The following is a 26,063-nucleotide window of genomic DNA, read 5'->3' on the forward strand; positions in this document are numbered from 1 at the left end:
ACTGGGGCTGGAAATAAATTCAGGCCTAACTTCTGTAGTGGCACTTCAGTCAAACCCCCACTCCAGGCCAAAGGGCACTGTGGCTTTCTGAGCATAGGGGTTTGGTTACGCAGCTTTCTCTGCTTCCTACTTTGCATGTGGGATTGGAGCAAAAAGAAAACAACCTTCCCTGCATAACTACCAAAAGGCTTTCAAGCAGTTTCCTTTCTGTAACTTGTACTGCCAGGACCATTTCAATTTCTGAAACCCTGCTGCTTAAGAAAAAAATCATACACTGAATATCCACCCTCCCTGTTGCAAAGGAAAAAACAAAAGGGATCTGTTCCTAGAAATAACTTTTGTATTTAGGTTTAAAAAAAAATTCATGGAACTTTCTGTTGAGAAAGGAATTATTAAGCTATAGCCATCTCAGCTTTTTCAGCATGTGTAAATGTTAGATTTTGCTATCTATGACACTTTCCCAGGACATTTTTGAGAGGAGATGACGCATCTCCAGATGTCTTCCAGGAAATTTATTTTTAAATAAATAAAGCAAAAAATAGCTAACTAGTTCCAATCGCTGTGAGGCTACAGTTACTGCTGGAATCCTCTATTACCAAGCTAGAAAAAGATCACTATTCTAATGTTGTGGAGTTTGGGTTTTTTTTCCTTTACGTATCAGTCAGTGTTACTCCAAACACATACATCTGAAATGCAAGAGTTCTGCTTCAGCTTACTTTTTTTCTGCCTTTCAGTATTCTGTACTGAACAAGTTTTTCCTCCTCTATGATCTTACTTTACACATAGTGAGAACAGCAGACCACTTCTTCACAGGTCACTTCAAGACCATTCTCCAGCTCTGCCAGAAGAAGATGCACATTTCTGGGCATCTTTTGCCCAGGACACACTGCCATATCACAGGAATCACATTAAGCCACACTTGAAATCAACTGGAGACTCATATGTTGTTATTTCAAGTGATACCATATTCACTTGATTGGGCAGATTTCAAACTACTAATAAATTCTAAGTAGCTTGAGTTAAAAATGAAAATATGGGGAAAATTTTAGACTTGTTCTGATATTTCATTCTGATAATTTCAAGCCAAAATATTTTGTTTAGTAAAAAGATTTTTTCAGTGTTATAAATATATTTTGCCTTTTTGTATTGTAAAGGCCTTTCTGTAATTCCAGATTGGATCAAAGTTAAAGAGTACAGATAAACCACAATCAATGCAAAACAACCATACATTTTTAATGTGATTTTAACTATGTCACTTATTCTAAACAACTTAGAATTCTGGAAAAACGTGGCTAAACCAAGAGTAAAACAATCTGAGTTCAAAACAATGGGAGACCCCTCTGTACCAGAGGGGTGCAGACCTCAGTGCTGTGTTGGCCTGGACAAGAAGTGAGCAGCTGGGTAGGGCAGGGAGTGATCTGAAAAGCTGCACATTTCCTACACACTGTCACTTGGAAGCTGCAGCCTTTTGCTGTCACTTGATGGGAAATCAGGGAGGGGACTTTGGGAGCAGGGAAACATTGTCCTTGCACAGCAAAGAGTTCACTTAATCTGCCATCATAGTTAGTCAGCAACTGAGGCAGTGCATCTTCTTCAAAGAAGTTGTGAATGGTTCTGCCTGTTGTTACACTTTCTGCTTTGTGAAAACCTGCTCCTTTGCACAGCTCCACAGTATCAAAGCAGTCAGGCTTTATCTGACTTAGCTCTGTGCTCGTGTTTATTCACTCACTTGTTTTTATTGAGCTTCTCTCAGACCCACTTACCTTTGTATGTAAGAGTTGTTCACTCCCCTGTGATCCAGATCATGGCTCAGAGTTGCTATCAGCAAAGCCAGCGTTTCTAAGTCAGTCAATTTGCTCTGTATGCAAAGAATAATGCCAGAAGTGAGTTGTGGATTGATTTACTACAATGTGTTTTACATCTGCTTTCTGAATAATGGGACCTGCTCTTAGTACAGTCAAAAGACAACTCAGTTTGGAAATGATTGATTTTATATTTCTGCTAGGAAGATGCATCTCCCAGTGCTTGCCTTTCCCCTCAAACTAGAAAAAAATTGAATTATGTTCAATGCTCTTCAGACTCCAGAATCTAGGACATGAGAATCAGCAGGGAGTGAATCCAGTGTAGTTAAGAATAAACAATTTATGGAAATTGCAGTGGAGACTGTCAGGATTCCAAAAATAGCAGGCAAACTATCAGGATCATCAGAGATGGCTCGACCGCACACAGAGCTAAACTACCACGTCCATTCCAACAGAGAGGGAAGATGGATGTCCTTGCCTTGGCCTCTTTTCAGCACCTTTTGTCATTTTCATTAGTGAGATAAAGTTTGTAGAGGAAAGAAGTGCCTCTTCCTCATTGGTATTGGGTTTTGACATACAAATGTTTAAAAGACATGTTTATCCAGAATGAACAGAAACATTCTGTTTCCTAAAAGAATATAAAACCAAAACATATAACCTGTTTTGCAAGAATTTAGAATCAGTATTTTACTTATTTAGAGAATCATCTAGCCCTAATCAGAATGATTACATCGTTTTTTGAATTATTATGTGTCTTTTTAAGTGAAAGGTTGAAAATTTGTTCAAAAGCTTTCGAAGGAACATTTAAATATTTCTTTCTATGTTTTTATGTGCTGTTTTGTATCTAAAGCTGTACTCAGCTTTGCATTTGAACTTTAAAAATCCCTGTTGAAAATTTTAAGGAAACATCCTGAAAATGGGTCAGCCTTTTTTTCTCTCTACTTTTTTGACTTGCTTGTAGCATAAGCATTAACTTTAAAAAAGGACATAACCACGTACGTGCCTTATTAGAGATATTCCCGTTGGGAACGTCCCGATAACCGCTTCCAGAGGATTTAACTGAAACAGGCAACGAAAAACCACAGCAGCAGTTTCACAAACCAAGCCCTCATAGCCACAAGTCTTCAGCAGAAGGTTCCACTGGCAATACCATGGAATAATGAACATCTTACTGACCTGACAGTCAGAGCTGTGCATCATTAGAGAATTTGTCTTAATAGAGGAAATGGAAATGTACCTGAATTTTCCCAGATTTCAGAGCAGCAAACATGCACTGTGCTGTGTTGAAGGCATGTCTCCAGTTGTGATAAGCAACATTTTTCCGATAGTTTTTCTTCACACTTAAAATCCACCTGCAGAGAACCTTTAAGAAACAGCATCACATGGATGTATTTTCATAAGAACAGATTTCTAATACATTCAAACTTTCTTAATCCCACTTGAAAACTCTCTTACTAAAAAAAAAAAAAAAAATCCATTTAACTCAATTTCAAGTTCAACTGTTACATGCTTGTAACTGTGAACATAGATAATAACAGGCTTACACCCACTAGTACAGTTCCTATTTTAGTGTGTCATACTTGTGGGTTTGGGGTTTTATTGCTAAGGGTTAAATGTTAATGTCAGAAGCACTGCTGTTAATTCAGAAACTGTATGTTGAGATACCTGGAAGAAAAAAATCCTTGTTTGTCATGACATATTTGATAGAGAAAATTTATTTAGTTATTGAATCTGCTTAAGACTGGTTTTGAAAATAAACAGACAGCTTTTCCCTCCTATCAGCTTGCCAAAACCCAAGCAGAATTGGACTTGGGAAAGCAAATAAGTATGATAGAAAGATTACTACATTGCAGGCTATTTTCTTTTTTATGCAGGAGGAAAGCATGTCCTGGATGTTTTATTCAACAGTATTAGAAATTGTGGGTTATATAATTTTATATATATAGAGATATAGATATATATATATACACACACACACATATATACACACACTTTCTTCCTACCTGTTTTTTTGTCAGGAAATGACAGTATGAAGGTCAGGTAGTACTTTGATATTGGGACCTATTCCTTAAGGTTGTTCACCTTAGTACAGAGGTGAAGCTAAGTACTAGGATGTTCAAGGGATCAGATTAGATAATACAGCACTTTTGGCCCTTGAACACTACTAATCTAAATTGGTCTATAAACTGCTGATCTAGACAATAAATATATGCTTTCTTTAACTAATGTTAAAGAAATGTTGTAGGGCCTATGAAACCCTACAAATTGATCTTGCATTTTGATATAAATTCTGATGGGTTTGTTGAAAATGTTAAAAAGCAAAAATAAGGTATTTAGAAATGAAGGTTTCTACAAATAGATGTTGTGTGCATTGAGTGGAAGAGGCTGAAGAGATTTTTCTATTTTACTGGTCTTGATCACCTTAGAGAGATGTGTTGGTAAAAACCTTCAGGGAAATTCTCACAGCCCATCTATGTTACCATCTGCTTCAATCTTTACTATCTCCATATCCATGAAGTTCCTCCTCATCTCTAATCTATTATTTTGTAGGGAAAGACTAAGACAATTACTGCCTCATATGGACATAGTGAACAATGTTATTGTCCTCTTTGTAAGAGTTTTACACTTCCTGAGAAGTTGCTATCCTCTCTCTCCTCAGTATTCTGTTTCCCAGTCCATTAATCATAGACTGTAAAATGATTTATCCTTCAGTAGAACCAATCTCAGGACAGACCCCAATTCTTCATATGTCTTCCTGGTTTGCTAATTACTCCTTAATACACATGTCCAATTCTATTTACAGTGAGATCATCTCACTACTCTGAATTCCTAATAATTAAGCTGTCTCTTTCTGTGGGGCAGTATTCGGCAGCAACCATACCTCGTGTTTCATTTGGAAATTTTGCACCAGGTTGAGGTCTGTGAACATTCGAATGGTGCACAGTGTTGTTTCAAAGTCTGACAGCTCAAAGTCACTGAAGTAGAAGTCAGTCAGGTTGAGAGTTTGTGCAGATGGCACTACAGCAGCCTGGAGAAGAATGGGAGAACACAGCTTAGCGCTAGGGCAGAGAGAACAGAACAAATACCTGCTTTTCAACAGACTAATTCAAAAGAGACACTCCATTTTACCTTCATGTGATACTGAAAACTGATGATTGCTTCTCATATACTTCCCCACGCCTCTCTTGTTTAACTTTACCTTGTATTTAACAAGCACTTGTCCATAGATCAGGAGAAAAAGGGTAGAATTACCTGGTCAGTCTAATTATCTACATCACCAGAGGCAAATTGTAACCAATAATATGGATGAAATTGAGAGAAGGAGAAAATAAGGCAGTGGAGTTGCATGTTTGTTTTTATGGATATGCAGAGAGCAAAATCCGTAACTCGTAACTGTTGGCATTTTTCTAAAAATGGTGAGGAAAGAGATGTCAGTAAAACCGATTTGCTAACAGAATCCACATTCAGCACGATGGGAGTCAGAACATGTCCACAGGCAGAGCTTTCTCAGGGCTAGAAACCTGAAAAATTAGAGTTCATTTGTGATCAGTAATCTTTAAAACCCGTGGTCGGTGGTTTTGGTGCAGTTTGCATACAACCATAAATCTTCAATGTGAAATTTGAAACTACAAGGTACACAATACACCCGCTATCCTGCATATTTTTAAATCTGAGTTTTTCATTGTCAGTAATATCTCCATGTATTACATCCCACTTGTAGTTATAAAATACAGAGTATTTATATCTGTTGCCCTTCAAAATACCAGTGTTGAGGTTATGCTAAGCCTTATATAAACTCTCATACTAACAAAATAAATGCTACATCTTATACTATAGAACAAAATGTAGTATCATTTACTGCAATAGAATAAAATGTGAGGTTCTCGCTGCTACTGCTTTAGAGCTGTTTCACCTCAATATGAGTGTGGTCCAAAGAAAATCAGGTAAATCTGAAATGGTGAAGGAAATAAACGTTTGTGTTTATCTTCCTCTTTATAATTCTGGGGGAAAACATTTCTCCAGTGTGGGCAGCTCTGTCCCAGAAGGCTGAGGAACTGAAAAGGAAGCATTTGTCATAATCTACAACATTAGTACATGTAACATGCAAATCCATGGACTTATGGCTGTCAGCTTCTGTTCCATATCAGTTTGCTGTCCTCTCCCTTGTGTGTCAGAATCAGGAAGTCACAGAAGATTATGAAAAAGAATATTGACACAGGCAAAAATGCACCCTTCTTACACATTTCTTCTGCCACTAATTTTATGTCCCTGTTTGGATTCATGTGGGATTTCAGCTGTGAGCACATGAAAGGCCTGCATGTTCAGTGGTAAATAATGCAACTGTTCAGCAAAGCTACTGACATAATTTTGAAAAACTGCAACTGCAGGCTGGGGTTTCACAAGGAAAGGGGCTTCAAGGACACAGAAGGAGCTCAAAAGAACACCTCACACCTCACTTCATTCATAATTTACCTTTCCCTTCCTTGATATCTTGCCTTTTACAGCCACAACATTAAGTTTCATTTCAGCTGAAATATAAAAACCCTGCACTCTATAACCGTTTAAAGTGTTGTTTAACCAGATTAGCCTATTTCCTTTTTCACTTAATGAAGCCACTAGAGCCTTCTGCCTCCTGTTTTACAGTATGAAAGTTCATCAGCTATTTTAATTTCAATTTATTGAAATGGTTTCTCTAATTACACTGGGAGCAAAAAGAAGCCTATGGAAAATGTGGGACCACTGTGTGGCAACTACAAAGAGTTTTGCTTTGTTTCATCTGCTTTGGATGATAAAACACAGGTTGTAGACAGTACCCAGGCTCAAAGGAGGTGACTGATACAATAGGACAGTTCTGCAGTATTTGGAAAAGATGACTAAAGTAAAAAAAATTGACTGCAGCCTACTCAATACAGCAGATAATAGAGTATAGTGCCAGTTGGAAGAGCCCTACAACCATCTTCTAGTCCAACTGCCTGATAAGTATATATTTTCAGATTATTTAGAAGCAAAAGGTATATTCAGAAAAAAAATCACATTATTTTGGCCATCTTCATATGACAATATGAGAGCAAAAAATAAAAACTAAAAAAAAATTTTATGAATGCAAATAAAAGGCCTGTGCTTGTGCTCTGGAATCACCTTAGAAGCAGTGGCTGACACAGGCCAGGACTCTGCTAGGAAGCTGTGGACAATTCAGCCATGCCAGTGGACACTGGCCCAGTTCTTTGCTGTGGTTCTGTTTCATTGAGCAGTAACAGTGGAATCACAAAGATTTCATCACAAGCCCTGAGGAGAAACCTTAGGAGAGGAGTTGCACTCTATGTCTTGTCATGGCCCTTTATTGATGAGCAGCAGTACGGTAGGACTGAGGTTCAAAAATCCGTGTGACACCATTCTAGAAATATCCTTATTCCCACACCTTGTTGTGTCACTTGGCCAGACCATCCCATGCTACCCAGCTCATGGTCCCCTATGCCTGCCTTCCTCTCCATCCCTCCTGTTGGTTTTGGTGCAGCAGGGGTGATTTTATTTCCCTGGAATAGCTGCTGAAGGCTTGGAGAACCTAAGCACATGCTGTGCTTTGAAAAGCACTTGAAATCCTAGCTGTAGTTATTCCTTAGGCAGTGGCTCCTAAACACAGAATTAAACATGAGCAGACAGGACACTGCACAGAAAAGCAACTAGAAAAAAATTTAAAATCCTTGCATTAAAAATTCAATACAGAGTTTATATGTAAGGCCATAAAGCTGCAGCCATACTTGGGATATTTGAAAGGGACAAAAGCTGTAAGATATACAGCGTTCAGACTTAGCTGCAGAATGAAGAGTTCTCAACATTTTGCTTCTGGAATACTTAATCATTATGAGTTTGATACTGACATTGCACCAGTGACTGTCTCAAACTCCTGAGGAAAATCAGTTAGCACAGGTCTGGGTCTCACAGTGCTCTGGCCAGCTTTTGTCTCTCACTGTAGACATTATAATATTTCTCTTTTATGTGATTCAGCTCAGGAACCCATCAGTATGGGCTTCACTGTCATTTTTATTTCTGGCACATATGTTTCTGCCCCTTTAGGGTTGACATCTGGGTACAGGACTGCTCTTGGTTGTTTCTACTAAAGCAGTGTTTTCTAAAGTAATAGTAAAAAATGCAATTACCACTGTTACCTGCAGCTCCCTCGTTTCCTCCTCAGCAGCAGAAGCATGGTATGAGAGAACCTACAGGAAGAAAAAGCAGTCCTTAGTACAAAGAAAAAAGCCATATGATAACAAGGTACTTTTCTTAGAGCAGACTTTTCAGCATTCCACTGCATTTGCTGATGAAATTTGCTGTCCATGCAGGGCCCAAGCAAGATTTAGGGGAGCTCTCTGAATGCATAGATATCTGCATCTTTTACAAATCTCCCACAGCACAGAGTCTTCTTGAGATAATTAGGCCAAGAAAACATAAATAGCTTCTATGAAAGACCAAAGAACTCTGATTTTCTCTTTGAAAAGTTTTCACGGCCCACTTTCAAAGGCAAATAATGCATGAAACAGCTCTTATTATGAGCCTGACATTATAGCCATAGGAATTCTTTCAAGAGTTTATTCAGACATGAAAGCAAGTTTTACCCTAACTGAAATTTGGCACAAAAGTCTGAAAGACAATACATTCATTTTAAATTAAAAAAATAAGCTCAGATTTTTAACTATCGAGAACATATGACATGAAAATGTTACAGAGTTTTATTTTTTTGTGAAGAACCCATTTAATACACTAACCTATAATCTGGCTGGAACTTCCTATAGCATCTATGAAGTGCTATAGTTGGAGACAGAATTGCTAATTTGCCATATAAGCAAATGATTTGGACAATAGTTTTACCAGCTTTTTATTTAACATGACCTAATACACGTTTATTTGAGAACTGTAATGTTTCTTTTTGAGGCCACAGGGCACATAATCCCATTTTAGGAGCTCTGCAAAACACTCTGTTTACATAATTGATGTTAGGAGATCCAAAGTCTGCACATTTTTCACTTTCAGCTTCAAGTTATCACCCTATAACTGAGTAATTCAGTTTCTCAGACTAAAGCCCTCTTCAGCTGTGAAGCTTAACAGGAACCAATTTAAAGGCTGTGACCAGATGATGTTCATCTTGATATGGTTTGATGGAGTCTGAGGAAATTGCTGAGAACCTACAATAATGCTGCAGTTAACTCCTCACACTGGTTTGTCTGAAGGACTGAGCCAAAATCATCACCAAAACGCTCAGACAAGAAGAGGAAATGCCTTCCTCTGCCAAACCATTTCTCCCTCCCTACGCAGCAGAACGCACCCACTGTGCTGCCAGCATGCAGCCTCGTGGAGAGGAAGCATGCCTCCAGCTCCCCACTCAATCTCAGGAGTAAAGTTAGGACACAATACCAAATCAAGAGTCTGCTGGCAGAGTCAGAAACAAGCAGACAATTCCTGAGCAACTCAACAGTCCAAATGCTGCTCTCCTGAGGGATAACAACCTCTGTTGAGTGTCCCTGTGAGTAGCTGCACTTACATGCAGAACAGAGAGGGTCTGGGGAACATTAGGATCTGTTTGGGGCTAGTTAAGGACCACCTAGATTTGGGCTCACCTCTAGTGTCACCATCTGTTTGGCCATGGCTCTTTCTACAGCCTCGTACATCTGTGTGTTCTGGATCCCCAGGCCACAAAAGATGACAAATGCTTCCAGGAACTCCTCATCATTTCTGTTGAAAGCCTTGATTTTTCCTGAGTTTTCTTCCATCTTATTCACAAGCTGGCAGACTCCTATGTCAGGACACAGAAACGAAAGGAAGTGATACAGAGAACATATCACCATCAAGAATTAAGTTTAGGAAAGATAAGCCTACAGTATAACCACCAACATACATAAGTGACACCTAGGAATGTTGTAGGATTTCCCTTTTTTTTCCCCCCCAAAGGGCAGTTTCAATGTATTATAAAATAAATGTTAGCATTTTATATATACATAATAAACTCAAAAGTACTTATTAGGATTTGTAAACCAAAAATGTAGGGCTTTAGAGGTTTGATTGCCCTGTGAAATTCTAGGGTCGTTTTCATCCTAACTTTTATTATTAATACTATTCTAGATTGATATAATCCCTAAAGACAATTTGTCCTTTGGAGGCTAATTAAATTTTTGCAACCATGCCAAAAGAACATTTATCAAAGTCAGAACAGTGGTACACAGAGTTTTCACTTCCTCATTTGAGCCAATACTAGGATTTTTTTCAAGTAAATGAGCTAAACAGGGAATACCCAATATGAGGTTCAAAGCTGAAGTACACTCGGCCTTTTTTTGAGGATGTGGTTGAATTAGAGCCTCTTGCAAACACTACTGAACTCCTCGAGAAACATCTGACTGAATTCAGCTTAGGTTCAAATGTGCTGATATTTACATTTGTTAATTTTGTGTTAAGAATTTCTGGGCCTTTCTGCACACGTCATTGAAGAAGTCTGACAGGTAACTTCTACCACACCTTGCTGCAGTTTAAATCCCTGACACCACTGTGAGGAGGGGGAAATTCAGAAATACACCTGCCCTCAGTTTTACCTGCTAAGATCAGAAGACTAATTAAAGCAGCTGAATTACAGGAAGATATTTTCTTTGGCAATGATTACTGTCTTAACAGAGTCCAAATGTTTTCTCACTGCCCTGAGCAAAAAAGTTGCATTTTCCTGGCCAAGTACCAAGATAGCCCAGCTGCAAATGAAAAATTCTGAAAAAAGTTACCACATGCGCATCTTCCCTATTACAGTAGATAATAAAACTAAGGAAAAAAATGTAGCACACACAAACTGTGGTTTTAGAAGAATGTTGGGCTCACAAGTTTTGATGTCTGGTGACAATGCAACATTGTCCTGTTTCCAAATTGTACTTTGTTTGGAGAACTTTGTATCAGAGTCTCCTCTAAAGAGACCAAGACCATTAAAGCTGTAACCATTGAGTGTAATGGCAGGGATTGGGGTATCTGAATATGGCAAACAGAATTCTGAACCTTTATGGAATGAGATGGAAAGGAATGGATCATTGAATCACATAATCCCATTAGAAAAGAATTCATTTAAATAAGGAACAAGATTAACTTTCCCTGGGAAAAAAGAAGCTGATTTACAAAACTCTTCAGGAAAATCCCATGAAACTGACCTTCATATTTCTGTTTAGTACATCTTATGACATTATAATTATTTCCATAGCAACTGTGATGTAATGAACACAAGATGAAGACAGTGAATATGCCACAAAAGTAAATCAATTCTTAAAAGACACAGTATTTGCACATAAATGTCTCTTTAAAAAATAGAGAACTGCAGTAAATATGCTGTGTATTACTTAAAATTCTTGAACCTCTTTCAAAAGCTTCCCCAAAGCACTGAGAGGTCCATTGATTACAAATGAAGGAACTCCAAAGTCTTTCATTGGGACAGAGTTATAAAATCACAGCAAGATTGTGTAAAGCTTTTACCACATACCTGAGAAATGTACAGGTCAGGAGAATAAAGTTCTTTTCATCTTTCTTGCTAGTAAGATTTGCTCGGGTTTCATGTGGACAGTTTTTCTTACCCCCATCCCACTTCCCAAATTCTGGTTTGGGGCATCCTAATCTTAAAAATAATTTTAAAAAGAAACCAGACTTATAGTAATAGTCATACATGCTATGTAGTATTGTAAAGGAACTTCTGGGTACTATCCCAAAGAAAACTTCTTGACCTTGCCCTATGAAATAATTGAACATGAGGCAGCTGTGAAACTATAAAATACTTCAAAGAAAATTTCCCAATGAGAATGACTCAGATTTGAAAAGCCCACCTAAATGGGTGGCCTGACTGAAACTTTCAATTTGAACTTCAATAGGAAATCTCAATAGAAAAATAGAAGCAGATACAAGTGTTTTATCAATAGCTCTCAGCATGGTGAAAAATCCCTAATTAAAGCTCTACAGTTCAGTCTTCGTTTTGGTCTTCTAGGGATTGTTGGAATATTTAAAGTAATAAAAGAACTCATGAAAGAAGCTAATAGCAAAAGAAATTGCAGAGAACTCAAAAGAGATTTCGGAGAATTCCATTAGATAAAGATGAGGTTTCTCGTACTGCCTCAGATGTTAAAAAAACTAAATCTGTCTTCACAAAAAAGGGACATCATATTAATTCTATAAATTGGGCCACGCAGTTTTGCCATCATTCTCAAAGAAAATTATTATAAGATCATTAAAAAGTCATTCTCGGAACTCTTAATATTTACTTGCCAAATTTTTTAAAGCTGATGAAACTGGATCCATTCTCCTACCTAAGAATCAGCACATGTTATTTTCTGTTTGTTTTTGGGGCTTACTGATGCCAGGAACAAAGGCTGACACTCATTTTCTACTCTTTAGCAGCTTGTTAGGTGAGCAATTTATACTCAAGGTTGCAGTAGACTTATTAGTTGAGAACATGATAATTAAGGATCTTCTCTCCTGGCTTGAGACTGCATGTTGCTGTGATTTTATCATGGAGCATATAAATTTACCTATGAAATGTACAGCATTATTTTTGTTAGGATACCTACCTATCACTTTATTCTTTTTCCCATTTTTTATTGGTGTACACAGCAAACTCTTTATGCTCCGACTTAGATTTTCTGCACTGTCATTCTGTTAAACAAACAGAAAAATACAGTTACAATTTTAAAAGCTACTTTTCAGGTGGCTGAAGTGAAAAAGTTGTAGAGCTGGGCTCTACAACTACTCTTGGCTTACATCTTCCTTCAAAAGGCAACCAGGTGATCAATGAGTTTGCCCACAAACAGCAGGCAGAAAAACTACTACAGCTGGGTCAGCATTCTGCACTCTTCCCAGGACTTTGCAGCATGTCCCATGCTCCAACAGAAGGAGATGAACTTATTTGGGAAGTGGAAGGATAGAACAAAGAGATAACGCCTCCTTTTCAAACACCTGGGGAGAAAAGGCCACAGCTCTGCTCTGACTGCCCTGGGAATAATGTGGCAGTTGTTGAGAAATACATTTGGTCTGACCTCCAGTTGTGTGTGGCACCAAAAGAAATGGGCACACTCTAATATTTCTGATCAAAAGATTGTCTTTTTTTTATACTGTTGGTTTGTGCTCTGCTGCTGTGCAAGGACTATAGAGAGTATCTTGGCAGGATTTTCATGAGGCAAGCGTGCTGTTGAATGTCCTCCAAAGAAAGAGGCAAGGCAAGGTTTCTAGGGCACTGGCAACACCTGGGATTTCCCTCATGTCAGGGTGCATCAGCTTTCAAAACATTTATCCTACTGCCCTGCTCCTGCACGAGTGCAAGTGCAGTCTCTGTGTTGCTGAAAAACATTTCCAGATTCATTCTAAAAGCACTATTGCTTTCTTTTTATGGGTTTCTTTTACATACATAAGGTGAATTCCAGGAAAAAGAAAAGAATCAAAATAACTCTAACCCTACTGGACAGCCTGTTTCCAACAAACAGTTGTTTGGATGATTTTCAAGGTATTATTTTTAAATGTCTTCAAAGTCATCACCTCGTTATTAATCTATCAAGTATATCCATTGGATTCTGTCTGTACTTCCAGTCCTGCTGTTAAGACAGGGTTAGTCTGAGAACTCAATTCCTTTGTTGCTCAGTCTGTCACAGAAACCCACTCCACAACATCCAAGAAGCCTTGCACAGGAAAAGAAAGGGAAACAACCCAGCTCCCCACCAGGAGCCTGCCCCTTCTTTCCACTTACCGGAACAATCACACTGAGCACTGTCTTTTCTGATCATTTTGTTGTGTATCTCAGAACAAATTTTGGTAAAAAGCCATCTGCTGGACCACAGTAGCTCCTCTCCCCTCTTGCCAACAGGCTTAAATGGTAAGAGCAGACGGATTTCTAATTTGTGCATTGAAAATATGGGAAGATACATAATTAACAATTTGCTTTTTGCTGATGATGACCATGAAGGAAACCTGACTGGAACCTGAGCCTTGCCTAGTGACCTTTCCTCCTCACTCTCCAGTATCCCTGTGCTCAGTCATCCACTGCATCACCAGCTCACACTTGAGGAAGGGTTAGGCAAAAGCTCCCAGAGAAAAGTGAAGTTGATCCACCTCAACTGCAGCAAAGAACTTGCATCTATAACATTAATCTTTGCCAGAACGAGAAGGGAAAGGATAAAAAGGAAGGAACTTCTGAGAGCCTCCCAACACTCACTGTGTGTTTACACCATTTTAACTGGAGCCACCTTGACAGAAATCAGAGGAAAGCAAAAAAGGTTAAAAAGTTAAACAGAAAAACATTTTCCATTTCTGAATTTCAAGCTTAAGCTTATTTTACTTACTGTCCATGGAAATCTTCTGTCTTTGCAGACATCTGGGATGTTGAGTGGCTCCATCGTATTCTTCACATACTGAGCATACATGTAATTGATTTTGTTTGTGTCATAGTCCCTGAAGGATACAACATTATTATTATTATTATGTGCTTTGCATATAAGTGAGTCATTTCATTAGGCTAAGCAGGTAATAGGAATATCTTTCCCATATGAGAGAAGGATAAATAGATACCACCAATAGATATATAATGGAGTTGAGTTCAAATCCTGTATCCTAATCCAGCTGTCATCACAAAACTGCAGCATGGATTGGTGCATGCTTTCCACCATTTCTTTAATGTTCAACAACATTAACACTGAACATCAAACTGAAAAAATAAACAATTCCCTACAGTTTACACAGATGAACGATAAAGAATGAACAGCTGGGTTTATATGGAAATAAACAGAACAATTTGAAAACAAACTGCATTCACAAATCTGGTACTCCTGAAAAACCAATGTTGGGTGAAATTCACATACTAGTTCAAGAGAGTGCAGCAGGTGTCACTTGTGAATTTTCTGCTGCTAAGTTAATTTCAAATTTGTTCTAAAAGTAAAGACAGTCACATGGAGGCTCTGTTACTGAAATAGAACTGTCTATTCCAAATCAGGACATAAAGCATCTTTACAGAATCAATCATCTCCTCTTTTTTAGCGGAGATTTATTTAAGGTATTTTAATTCTCTTAGACCCTTTGCCTGCCTTGGAGGAGGACATATACCTTATTTATAAACCTATTCCCATCAAGCTCCTGTAGTTTCCCTCCAACACTTGGCTTGATTTTCGTTATCCTCCTGGTGTAAGGATGCTCTAGGGCTGGAGGAGAGGAATTATTCTTTTGTTATTTCACACATACAAGGCAATGCCCCACAGTTTTGAAAGACTGTCTGATTTGGGCCTTGATTCTGTGTCCTTGATTGCATAACAAGCCTGAAATGTTATATTATGTAAAGTAATACTTCCCATCTAATCCATGTCATTATATTTCTGCTCTTGCCTGAAATTGTGCCCTTCAAGCATAGCAGAAGTTGTAACTGCAGTGGTTGACTCACAGTGCAAACCTAGGCATTTAATTGTGCTGTCTCATGAACAGGAGTCTGATAGGCAGCTAAGGCTCCAAGATTGCTCTTCCCTATCAGGTATGAGAAATTATTTCCTGGCAGCCCATGCAAGCAATAAATAACATTTTAAGTCCATTAACAAGTCACCATAAAAGGGATAATGAGGAAGAAGGCTCCATTCTTATAAACAAGAAGAGGACTAAAGAGGAATTTTCTTTTTCACCTATGATCTTAGCAGGCTGTTGTACCACTGTACTTTCTGGTTGAACACTGGCTAAAAGCTCAACAGCTTTTAGTTGCTCAAGTCACACACTTCGGACATCATTCTCTAACATAGGGAATTAAACAATGTGATAAATATTTACTGCAAAACAACATCAAAGGGGCTCAAATCTGTTTCCTCCCTGCACAAAATAGCTGTAGTAGAGTATTTTATATACAACTGTCTCTCTTTCTGACAGTATTTGAAACAACTGTTTTTGATGCCAGAGACAGTAATTTTCCAACTTCAATAGAGAGGTTCAGGCTAACTTTGGGAATGATTTTATCTGGGTATTTTAATTCAGCTCTTTATCTCTTTTTTTTTCATCCAAGTTGAACTCCTTAGTGGTTACCCAAAGATGAGCAAGAGTTAGAACTTTAGGACTCCAGTCTTGATTTAGTCAGACATGTTCTTGGAGCAATCTTCCTTATCTATGAGTTGAGGAAAACTATTAAAATAATTGATTAAAAGCATTATTTTGGTTATTATCTATTAATTTGCATATGTCTCCTTTGTAACACAGTCATCCACACAGATTTCTTTGAAATCAGTTTTAGGGCAGCTCCTCTGTGCATTTCCATAGCTCAGCCTTGAAATACAAATATGTTCTTAGGCTGGTAAAGTGAATTGATCAAGCCCTACTCCTGCTCTGCTCAGTGGGACCTTGTTAAGCACCAGAGTTTGTCTATGCCCACTTCAGGGGAAAAGCTGCTCTATGAAAATAGCAGTAATACATGGGATCCAGCAGAAATAAGTCTCTTATTATGAAAAGAATACTTAAAGCATAAGTTTCTTCAGAATTCTCCTAGGATGAACAAAAGTCAGAATTAATTGGTTTACCTCTTCAAATTTTCAGCTGAATCCTCTAATTCCTCAGATTCCATGTGAAAGACACTAGAAAACGTATCCTGGAACATCAAGAGGATGCTTGAATACACAGGTGTATAAAGTTGTCATTATTTAGAATAGTATTACTCATTAAAACCTTTTTGCAGTTATCAAGGCCTATTCTGTACTACAGACAAGTGTAAAATTCAGCTTCATTCCACATCTGTCATCTAGCATACTGGATCCTACCATAAAAGTATCTTTTAATACAACTTTAAGTATCATTGAAGTGTCTTGAATGTCTACTCATGACCCAGAGAAGATTTACAAGCTGTGCCAAATTGATATAGCAGAACAGAAATTCTGTAATTACACAAAGGCCAGAACCTCTCAGATCAACACCCAACCTGAGCAGATGTCATGAAAGGAAAGATAGAAAATGAAATGACAAGGGAACATATGAGACTGGAGGGAAGCCAAGCCCACTCCCAGGGAATAAACACTTCTGCCTTCAAACAGAATAAACATACTCACTGGACAATCTTCATCCACTATGAAGATGGTACACCTCTGCACCTGCATGAAGGATATTATAGTGGCTGCTATCTTCTTCAGGATCACCTCCAAAGACTGCTGCTCTTCAAAAATCAGGCTGGCAAGGTCAAGAAGCACCTGAACAAGAGGTCATTTGTGAAGGTTTGACTAATTATGATTTATGCAATAATTATTGCTGCTGATGTCTTGGAGTCTTCTCCTCTCCCCTGAATCAGGGAAGCCAATGTTTATGTCTGTGACCAGAAGTAAGTTTTGGCTCTCACAGATTTGAAGTTAACAGTGGGTATTAGCCAATTTGACACTTTTTATGGAAGAATTAAATAGCACTATAAGCTGTCTGTTTCCATTCAGAGAAGCAGAAGAGATTTAGGCACTAATAGGTCAAATGAAACCTGTGAAATCCAGACAGAGTTACTTGCTCTTAGGAAACCTATTTTCCTATGGCTTATGTGTGCATTCTCAAACCACTGATTTTTTTAAGACTTCTGAACACAGTTTTTCTTGGCTGTAATTCTAACAGATCCTAATTAACTTATTTGGTGAAAACATCATTTAGATACAGTCTGCTGTTTTTCAAAGCTGCTGTTGAAAGATTTAGCTGCTCATATATGCTCATATTTTTTTTTCCTCACAAGGAACATGAAAGCATTTCATAAACTGTCCAAATTTGTACCAATTTACAGACACTGATAGCTGGAAACTCAGACCTACTAGCAAAGTTTTAAAAGAACTGCTGTCTAGTCTTTTCTCTGAAACATTACCACATGATACAGGGAAAGCATATTCACCCATAAAGGCCATGGCATTAATAACCCATCAAAACCAAGTTGGCAGCAAAGTAAAGCTATAGCAATCAGAAGGATTTCAGTTTTCCATTTGATCATTACTGAAAATATAGTTTATGACTGTTACACTAAAGGAACAGTCTGTATGCCCTCTGCTATTCCACAGGGATATTCCTGCCTGGAATTTCTGGAGTCTGACACCTCTGGTTGTTTAATACATACAGTGAAGCACAGGATAACTGCAGGCAGTATCAAGTATATTAACATGGAACAAATTTTCTGACATCTGGCTCTACCTGCTTCCCCTAGGCAGGCCATTTCTCACAGCCCAGGCTGGAATGCACCCAGCCTGTTCCCAGTGCAGCCCAGGAGAGCTTTGTCAGAGCCACACAGCATTCAGTCATTCAGGGATTAAAAGCAGCCACGGAATAACTACCACATCACACACAGGAAGAGGAGGTGCTGATTACTTGCAAACCTTCCTGATTTCTGTATCCCTGGACAAACCTGTTGGCCGTACCTGATTGCGCCTGTTCTCGAGCAGAGACGTCTCATACAACTGAGCGTTGTGAAGAACAATCCCACAAAATGCCAAATACGCCGCAAAATCCTGGAGACAAATGAACATCCACATCTCACAGAGATAATGTCCAACAGCATTTGAACTCTATTTAAAGATAAGCTACTGCAGCATTTTGCTTACACTCTAAAGTACTAATTGATATTTTTGTTGGTTTTGGCAACCACACGTTCAGGATCTGGGGTTTTTTTCAGCTACTCATAATTTCTTATTTCCTCAAGAATCCCTTCTCCTTTTATTTAGCTAAAATCTGAAGATCGTTATCTTGGTACAAGTAGGGTTCATCTGAAAAGCAGCTTCAAGGAAAAAATAATTGTGCAGCGATGCATATTTTAGCTAGAAAAACTGACCACAGACAACCAGCCTCTCTGAGGGAATTCAGTCTCTTATGAAGTGAAAATAAAGATTTTCTAAAATAACAAACCCACAGGTTTTTCCTCATTCAGGATAGGATTAATTCGGATATCCTAAAAATACTCAGTGTACATTTTATTTTAAAGGGGAAGTTTTTGAAGAGAAAGGATGAATTCTGATTCTTTTATTGCTGATTGTTAAGTCAACTTCTTCAGCCTGAGCAGAGGCTGGGCTTTGCCCTGCCAATCTGAACATGAAGTCTGGAAATTTTTGGAAAGCAACAACACTGGGAGAATTAGGAATCCATTCTATTTTCTGTTCTCCTGATTCTCTCATATATTCATAATTTATCTGAAGCTTTTCCTTCTCCTGCAAATACTATACTGAGAAGTGACATGGTATTTAAAAGAGAATCGCTCCACAAATGTCATGTTTCTTGGGCTTGCCAGGAGAGTTAGAACCAAGTAATTAAAAATTATGTCCATTGAAATCTATGAAAGTGTTTTACAATGCATTTCAGTAGAGTAAGCCTGTGTTTCAGAGATACATGACATGGTGATCCAGAAATTAAATTATTTCATGGGCACATTTCTCATGGCCTCAAAGAAAGAAAAATATCCTCAGTATTTCCATGAATGTTCACAATCTCACAGGTCTTTAATTTTAAATAACTTAAAAATTTCTTAGTAGGAGGAAAATTAAAAACATATCTTTCGCCTTCCCCTAAGAAAACAGAAAAGACAAACGTGCAGCTTTTATACCTTTTCATCTTGTTCAGTGAAAGTGCCGCCAATTCCAGATTTCTTGTTGATTGCTTGAGCCACACCAACAACCTAGTGTATTAAAAATGGAGAAATTAGCTAATTTTAGGGGTCTGTCACTGAATTCCATTTCCAGGCATAATTATATAAGATAATAAAGGATCATTACAGGTATTCGCTTGGTTCACTACTGAATCAAATTGTTAGATAATAAATGTTTCTCTCTCATGCAAAAACATTTCCTAGATTACAGGATTTGAAGACCTTAGCCTTTCCCTAATATAATTCTGTGTTCTCATTCCTTTTGAGACAAAGTATTATTAATCTGACAAAGTACAATGCAAAGCTTTTAGATATTTTCAGATTTTTAGCATGATTACAATAAGTGATAGAAAAAGCTGCAAAGAACAGCTTTTGTTTGAAGTGTAATTAGTGTAAAACCAATGCAAAATGCTAATGATATTTTTTAAATCTTGCTTTTTTAGGATATACACTATCAAAGGAAAACTGTGTGGTGAGCATGTTTAACAAGTTGGATTTAACCATTCATAGTAAAGCTGTAACTGCTAAACTGATGGAAGACATGTGCTTTTATTTTTGTAATGGAAAAGAAGACAATTTACTATTGCTCAGTCCAGCATTCCCAAAAATCTGATGCTGTAAGTAAGGCCATTGTTCTTTAACACGAACCACTGCCAACCGTAGGCTCAAAAATGTCTGTCTGAAATAAAGTTCAACTGTCAGCTCCATTCCATACAACCCCAATTTTCCCACAGTCAATCTCTTACTTCAGTGAGGAATATTTCTTATCCAGTGGACTTCCTTTCTGTAATAACAGTGTACCACCAGCCTGTGTGCTCCTCTGGCAGATTTTGAATTAAAGTTATTATGCTTTTATGTTCACCTACATGAGCAGAGGTTAATGCTTAGACCTCTTCTTATGCAACTGTCTCTCCTGGGTGCTGATTTAATTTTTTTTTCCCAGTTTTGATCCAGCATGAGCTAAGACAACTTTAGCAAGGCCAAAGGCTTTTCACGCAAAAGGTGAGTACTTTCATGTTGGCTGTTTAAATACATCCCCTCCATGAAAGGAAAGTCTGCAGTGCTTAAAAAAAAGCTACAAGAAAACAGTAAAAGGACCATATTAATACAGAAAAAAAAAAGACTATTTAGGCTCCTTTCATCAGCATTCCAGGTTTCAGACACATTAACAAAGGCAGGTGTTCTAAGAGCAATGGTCAGTTTTAGATCTTTGATAAGGTCTTTCAATAACGGATTTTAACTGAAGGGGAAGGACGTAATGAAGAGAAGAAACCTGCTAAAAAATTCATGTTGATTTGATTAGGATGAAAATTTTGTGCATATGCAAACCTTGCTCTTTTTAGTTGCTGTTTCAGTGGCATTCTAAGCTTCCAGACAACCGTGTTGCGCCCATTTCTTTTTCATACAAAATGAACAATTAAAAAAACTTAAACTGGCCCAAATTTGGGCTTCATTTATGTCAGTTAAAATTTCAGTGCACTTTTCAGAATTCCATAGAATATGGTGCAGAGACAGTAATGAGAAAAACTTCAGTGGGGCATTTTTTAGCCATTGGAGTCTTGCCTGCAACCAGGTAATTAGGAGAAGATGTAGGAAACTCGAGAGGATCTGCTCCTGTTATTAAAGTAATTATGTAATTAGGACAAAAGTCAATCATGTGGTAGCATTTGCAGCCATGGAGAACATATGCCTGCATTTTAGAGAACTTAAGCACAGTATGAAACCAATCCTCATTTTTAAAACTCATTCTAAACAAATCACAAATAATAGGCCAAATCTGATCTCCACCTGGGAGTTATGATTGCACCAGCAGAAAAACTGCATCAAAGGTGATCTAGTGCTCTAGGCTCAGCTAGACAGGGAACTAAAAAAATATAAGATATTACTCTGGACTGAAGGAAACCAAGACTAAGAGAAAGACTGAAGTCATTAGGATCTGCTTATGCTTTAGCACCTTTGAGTTTATGGCCTAATCGCTGAAGTAAGCAGTGTACTGTGGAGTGCTACAAGCTCCTTTTCCTGAGCTTGCCCTCCAGTTTGGACTAGACAGGTGGGGTTATAGAACACAGTCTGTCTAGAAGAGTCCTGTGTTACCAACAAGAGCCTTTTTCCAGGTTTGCTTTATTGAAAGAGCATAAGTGGTGAGCAGAAGGAAATTCCCCTTGGATCAGAAACCAAGTATTTTGCTCTTTTCCATTCACATCACATAATACTGACATAGACCACAAAGACAAAAAGCAATTTTGATGATGGAATTGTTCCCTTACTTTCTGTTCCAAAGAAGAACAAACCTTCCATCAATTGCTGATTCAATACCCACATGTGTTTTACCATCTGAACACAGCTTTCCTGATTCTGTTCTTGCTGGTAACACAGGTGATCTTGCAGTGCTCTACTTGTTCTCTAACCTTTCTTTTCTAGCTGTGCTAATTTTCCAATTTAATAAATCCTGATCCACATTACAATGAGAGATTTCTTCTAATTAGCAGAACTTCATTTTTACTGGTTTTTTGCAATAGCTGAGTCCTGCCTCTCCAAGTAGAAGGCTACCTTGAGTGCCCAGTAGGTGACAACTGATGGCTTTAATGCTGATGGCTGAGCTCTGGATTTTCTATGGGTGGTTTCATGCTGCAATTTTTTGCACATTAAAATTACAGGCCTAACTCTGTGAAAGTTGTTCCAGCTCTAAAGGCAGCTGGGGACTTTTTCAGTAGGTTCTTACTTAAGCTGACTTCTGATGTAATTAATATTGCTTCTTAAGGAGATATATTTTTTATTTACTTTGCTGGCATGTGAAGGAAAATCACATGAAAGCCAAAGAATGGTAACAGAAATGGGAAACCTGACATTTTTGCTAAGAGAAGATACCCACTACAGAAGACAAAGTAGCATTGACTTTACTTTGCTCTCCTGGTTTTGTAGAGGTTGGATTCAAGCTTATAAAATTATCCTGCGGTGACAGAACTGTATTTACAGACATTCATTTTTTATCAACAAAAATTTCACATCCCTTTTTATCGTTCATGCCAGCAGCAGCCCCCACACTTTGCAGCAGTCCAGCTACTATAATGTGTGTCTCAGCATAAGCTGAAAATCCATCCAAGAAGCAAATTACTGATCTCCATAATCCTGCAGCAAGACTGCTGCAGGAACTGAGTTTGTTTAAAGTCAGCTTGGCTAGGCTTTCTCTATGCTGCAATGATTGGGATGTGCTATCTGAAAGGTTTTCTGAAGGAGGAAATAACTTAGCTGCCTAAAGGTGACATACCCAGTCCCATTTTACACCATAAAAATTAACAGGGGATTTTCAAAGGCTATTGCAAGTAGTAGGATCCCTGATTTTTCAGGAAAAGCTTCCCAAAAAATCAGGGGTCCTACAGGAGGTAGGTACCAGTAAGCAACAAACCGAACAACTGAGTAAACACAGCCAGAAAAAACCCCTGACATTTCTCTAGACAATTACTAGGAAACGCAGTCTTACATGCTCACAACCTGAGAGAGATGTCTCAGTTAATTCAGCTAAAAGCTCCATTTGAGAAAATCCTACAGATTTTAGTGGAATATAAACTGAGATTGCCTCTTCTGAAAATTATTATGCCCAGGTCAAAGAAAAAAAAAAAACCAGAAAAGTAGCAATAACAGAAAATTGTGTCACTCCTGAAGATGCTGTGTGGTAGTTGTGGCGGCTCTGTGCTTCAGAAGCCATCCATTCTCCAGGTATCCCAAACCTGCTGGAAAACTCCACAAGTTGGTTTAAGCTGAGGAATGGAGTAAGGATGTCTATTCCCTATCCAATCTTGTCAAAATGACTGTTTGTTTACAAGTGTCTACAAAACTGTATCAAAGGTAAAGTCCTCTACTGCACTGCAATGTGTCTCATTGTTACTAATTCCTGGGTCCTTTCCATGAGCTCTTCTGTGAATCAAATTGTTTTCATTTATGGAATTTTTTACTAGCTGTTATTTTTAAATGAGACTTTGGTTTCTCACATGCCTCATGGAAATATAGGCAAATGTGAAAAACATCTACTGGAAAAATCTCTGTACTTCATCAGGCCCAGAGGATTTAGTAATCAGTATGAGATTTTCCTCCTCTCAATTACTGACTCTTTTGTTTCAAAAAAATAGCACTAATACTAAACAAACAAACAGAAAGCCCCAGTTGCTCCTCTTTCTCAGTATTTATTTTTGGATGTCTTCCAGAATCATCTTTTAACTGTGACTGCTGACATCCTGGGCTAAGGCAGCATTCACAAGCCTCAATATTTCTAGAGGGGCTTTGGGAATTTTTCAATTTTATCTATTTATTATTTTAACAGGGAGGAACCAATGTTCTGGTTCTCTTGTTTGGGGGATTTTTAAACAGAAAAAGGAGCAGGATGCAAATGGAAAATTAAGGACTGATTCACTGACTCCAGTGTCTCTCCAAAAACATGTCAGTCATTTGTTACAGTGAGGATGAGAAAAACCTTCTGGTAGAGGCTGTAGAACTCTGAAAAAAATTAGTAACTGCCATCCTTTCCTGTGAGAAGCCTTACAGTTTAACACCTTCAAATTATTGCTTGTGAGTATAAGACTCCTCAAACTTCAGGTTGGCTGAACTTGTCAAAAAAAACAAATTCCTGCTTCATTTGGGCATGCTGATGCACTCAGGAGGAGGAAGCTGGCCCAAGACACGGCCCATTGCAGGTTTATTCAGCCCTTCAGTCATGGTGAACTGGACAAACAGACTGCAGCTCTCATTCCTTCCCCATCCACCAGCAGCACCTGGTGAGAACTGAGCAGTTCCACACTCCCCAGGCAGCAAGGCTTTGTAGCTCACTTCTGTACCCAGTTCTGTGGGGCATGCCATCTTTTTCCATTTGACAAAAAGAAAATGGCATGGCTTGGGTGAAATTGGAAGTCTTGCATCAGCCTGACATGGACCACTGATCCCTGACAGTTCTTCACATGGCATCTGCTTTCTTCATCTCCTGGCCCACAGCCAGCAGTGGCTGCTGCCAGGTGGAAAGGGGAAGACTTGTAAGCAGGAATGGGAAGAAGAAAGGATCAAGTGCTGTCCTTGGAAGAATGGAACAAAATAATTTAAGCTGAAATTTGCAGAATATGAAGAAAGGAAATACTGGCTGATCATCTGGGTTGGCTAGAATAAGATCCAATAAACAAGTTAATGGAGGAGTTTAATAAATTTATTTAATTAAAAAAAAAAGGTTCAGTGCAGTAGAAATCAAGGTGACACTCTAGAAGAGGAGTGAAAGATGGAAGAGCAGAAAAAAAGGTATGATGTCTTCAATCTTGGCAACATATCTTTTTGGAAGCTTGAGCTTTCTGGAAGCAAACTATGAACACTCTGAAAAATAAATGAATTCCAGGAGAGAAAAATCTCCATTTCAAAGCTCTGACACACTGTGTGGAGAGCCTTATATTTTATGAGTATTCTAGAGCTGGTGATGTGGCTAAAGGCCACTACAGTCAGGATCAAAGAAAACGCAACCAGACTTTACTTCCTCTCATAGAGGGCATCTCCTCTTTTCCCCATTCATTGGCTTTCATGGACTTGACTGAACTCACTCTTCAAATACTCAGGGCAAGAAGGTGTTGTTAGCCCAAAATAAGAATTCTCCCCACTGCAATAGCATGAGACAGGATGAGAGAGCTCCCATGAGAAGCAGCATGGACAGGAAACATCGGCAAGAGTTCAGTGAGCAGATTCACATTGTTTCAAATTAGGAGTGATTTAAGTAATGACTTGAGGATGACTTTTCTGAATCACATTGACACTGTGTCTTTTTCAATGCCTGATGTCAGGCTCTTAGCTCATAAGTAATAAATTAGGAACCATGTTGAGTTAAGAAAGTGTAAAAATAATCAGGTTTTTAGAAAATGATAAAAAACCTAGTTAGTGCCCTCTGAATTAAGCAATATAGATACCAGCTAAGCTGAAATACAGTAGCTTAATCGGAATTTGAGATAGACCAGTAAGTGTGCAGAGAACTTTAATGCTGACAGATACTGAGTACAGGAAGTAGGAACAGCACTTCTGGAGTTAAATACATATATTCTACTGCTGTATTTGGGATTCAACTCTTCCGGACAGTTGCCTTTGGCTTACATTACTCAACTAGATAAGATAAAATTACAGTCTAAACAAACATCAGCAGTCTTGCTAAAAAAAACCAAAACAAACTGGTTGGAAGATGATGACTGCCAGTTAATGAAAGTTTAGAGCATCAGCATGACTGGAAACAGTATTACATGAAGTGATCCCAAGATTGCAACTTACCTCTTCCCTGTGATTCTTTATTGGCATACAGAGAATGCTCTGAGTCTTATACCCTGTGATCTGGTCAACTTCCGCATTGAATCTTGGATCCTGATACAAGAAAAAAAAAAGCAGTTTTTAGACTACTAGCTTAAAGACCAGTTCTTTTTCTTCCTTGGTTTATAGATTAAGACAAGTTAAATATTTTATTTGACTGTTACCCAGGATAACAAAGGTTTCATTCCCAGCCAATAATTATATAAAGGTGTTCCTATCAGTGTGATAACACACAAGCATTTGTGTGGAACTTGAGGACCACTAGATTAGGACTGCTGCTATAAAGAACAAAAAACCCAAGTCCTAGGAGGAGCCTTCTTTTTGAGCATAGACCATCATTATAA

At 38.2% G+C, this 26,063-nt stretch overlaps 1 protein-coding gene across 8 annotated transcripts in view; it reads right to left on the reverse strand.

Annotated features, from left to right (window-relative positions):
* Positions 1 to 26,063, reverse strand: part of PDE5A (phosphodiesterase 5A) — a 57,261-nt gene that overhangs the window by 10,874 nt on the left and 20,324 nt on the right. For 7 of the 8 annotated variants that reach the window (XM_071452289.1, XM_071452285.1, XM_071452294.1 and 4 more), the window contains 12 exons: positions 25,684 to 25,773; positions 19,360 to 19,431; positions 18,185 to 18,274; positions 16,859 to 16,996; positions 16,337 to 16,404; positions 14,138 to 14,246; positions 12,377 to 12,461; positions 9,416 to 9,591; positions 7,961 to 8,020; positions 4,684 to 4,830; positions 3,040 to 3,165; positions 1,764 to 1,858 (listed from right to left, as the gene is read on the reverse strand). In XM_071452289.1, coding sequence (XP_071308390.1) covers positions 1,764 to 1,858; positions 3,040 to 3,165; positions 4,684 to 4,830; positions 7,961 to 8,020; positions 9,416 to 9,591; positions 12,377 to 12,461; positions 14,138 to 14,246; positions 16,337 to 16,404; positions 16,859 to 16,996; positions 18,185 to 18,274; positions 19,360 to 19,431; positions 25,684 to 25,773 — 1,256 coding nt within the window. The remainder of the gene's footprint in view (positions 1 to 1,763; positions 1,859 to 3,039; positions 3,166 to 4,683; positions 4,831 to 7,960; positions 8,021 to 9,415; positions 9,592 to 12,376; positions 12,462 to 14,137; positions 14,247 to 16,336; positions 16,405 to 16,858; positions 16,997 to 18,184; positions 18,275 to 19,359; positions 19,432 to 25,683; positions 25,774 to 26,063) is intronic. The other variant, XM_071452288.1, reaches the window with a different exon arrangement.

This window comes from Agelaius tricolor, unplaced genomic scaffold (genome assembly GCF_023055355.1).
Source record: "Agelaius tricolor isolate 1412-34295 unplaced genomic scaffold, bAgeTri1.0.p SCAF_34, whole genome shotgun sequence".
In the NCBI taxonomy this organism is placed as follows: Eukaryota; Metazoa; Chordata; class Aves; order Passeriformes; family Icteridae; genus Agelaius; species Agelaius tricolor.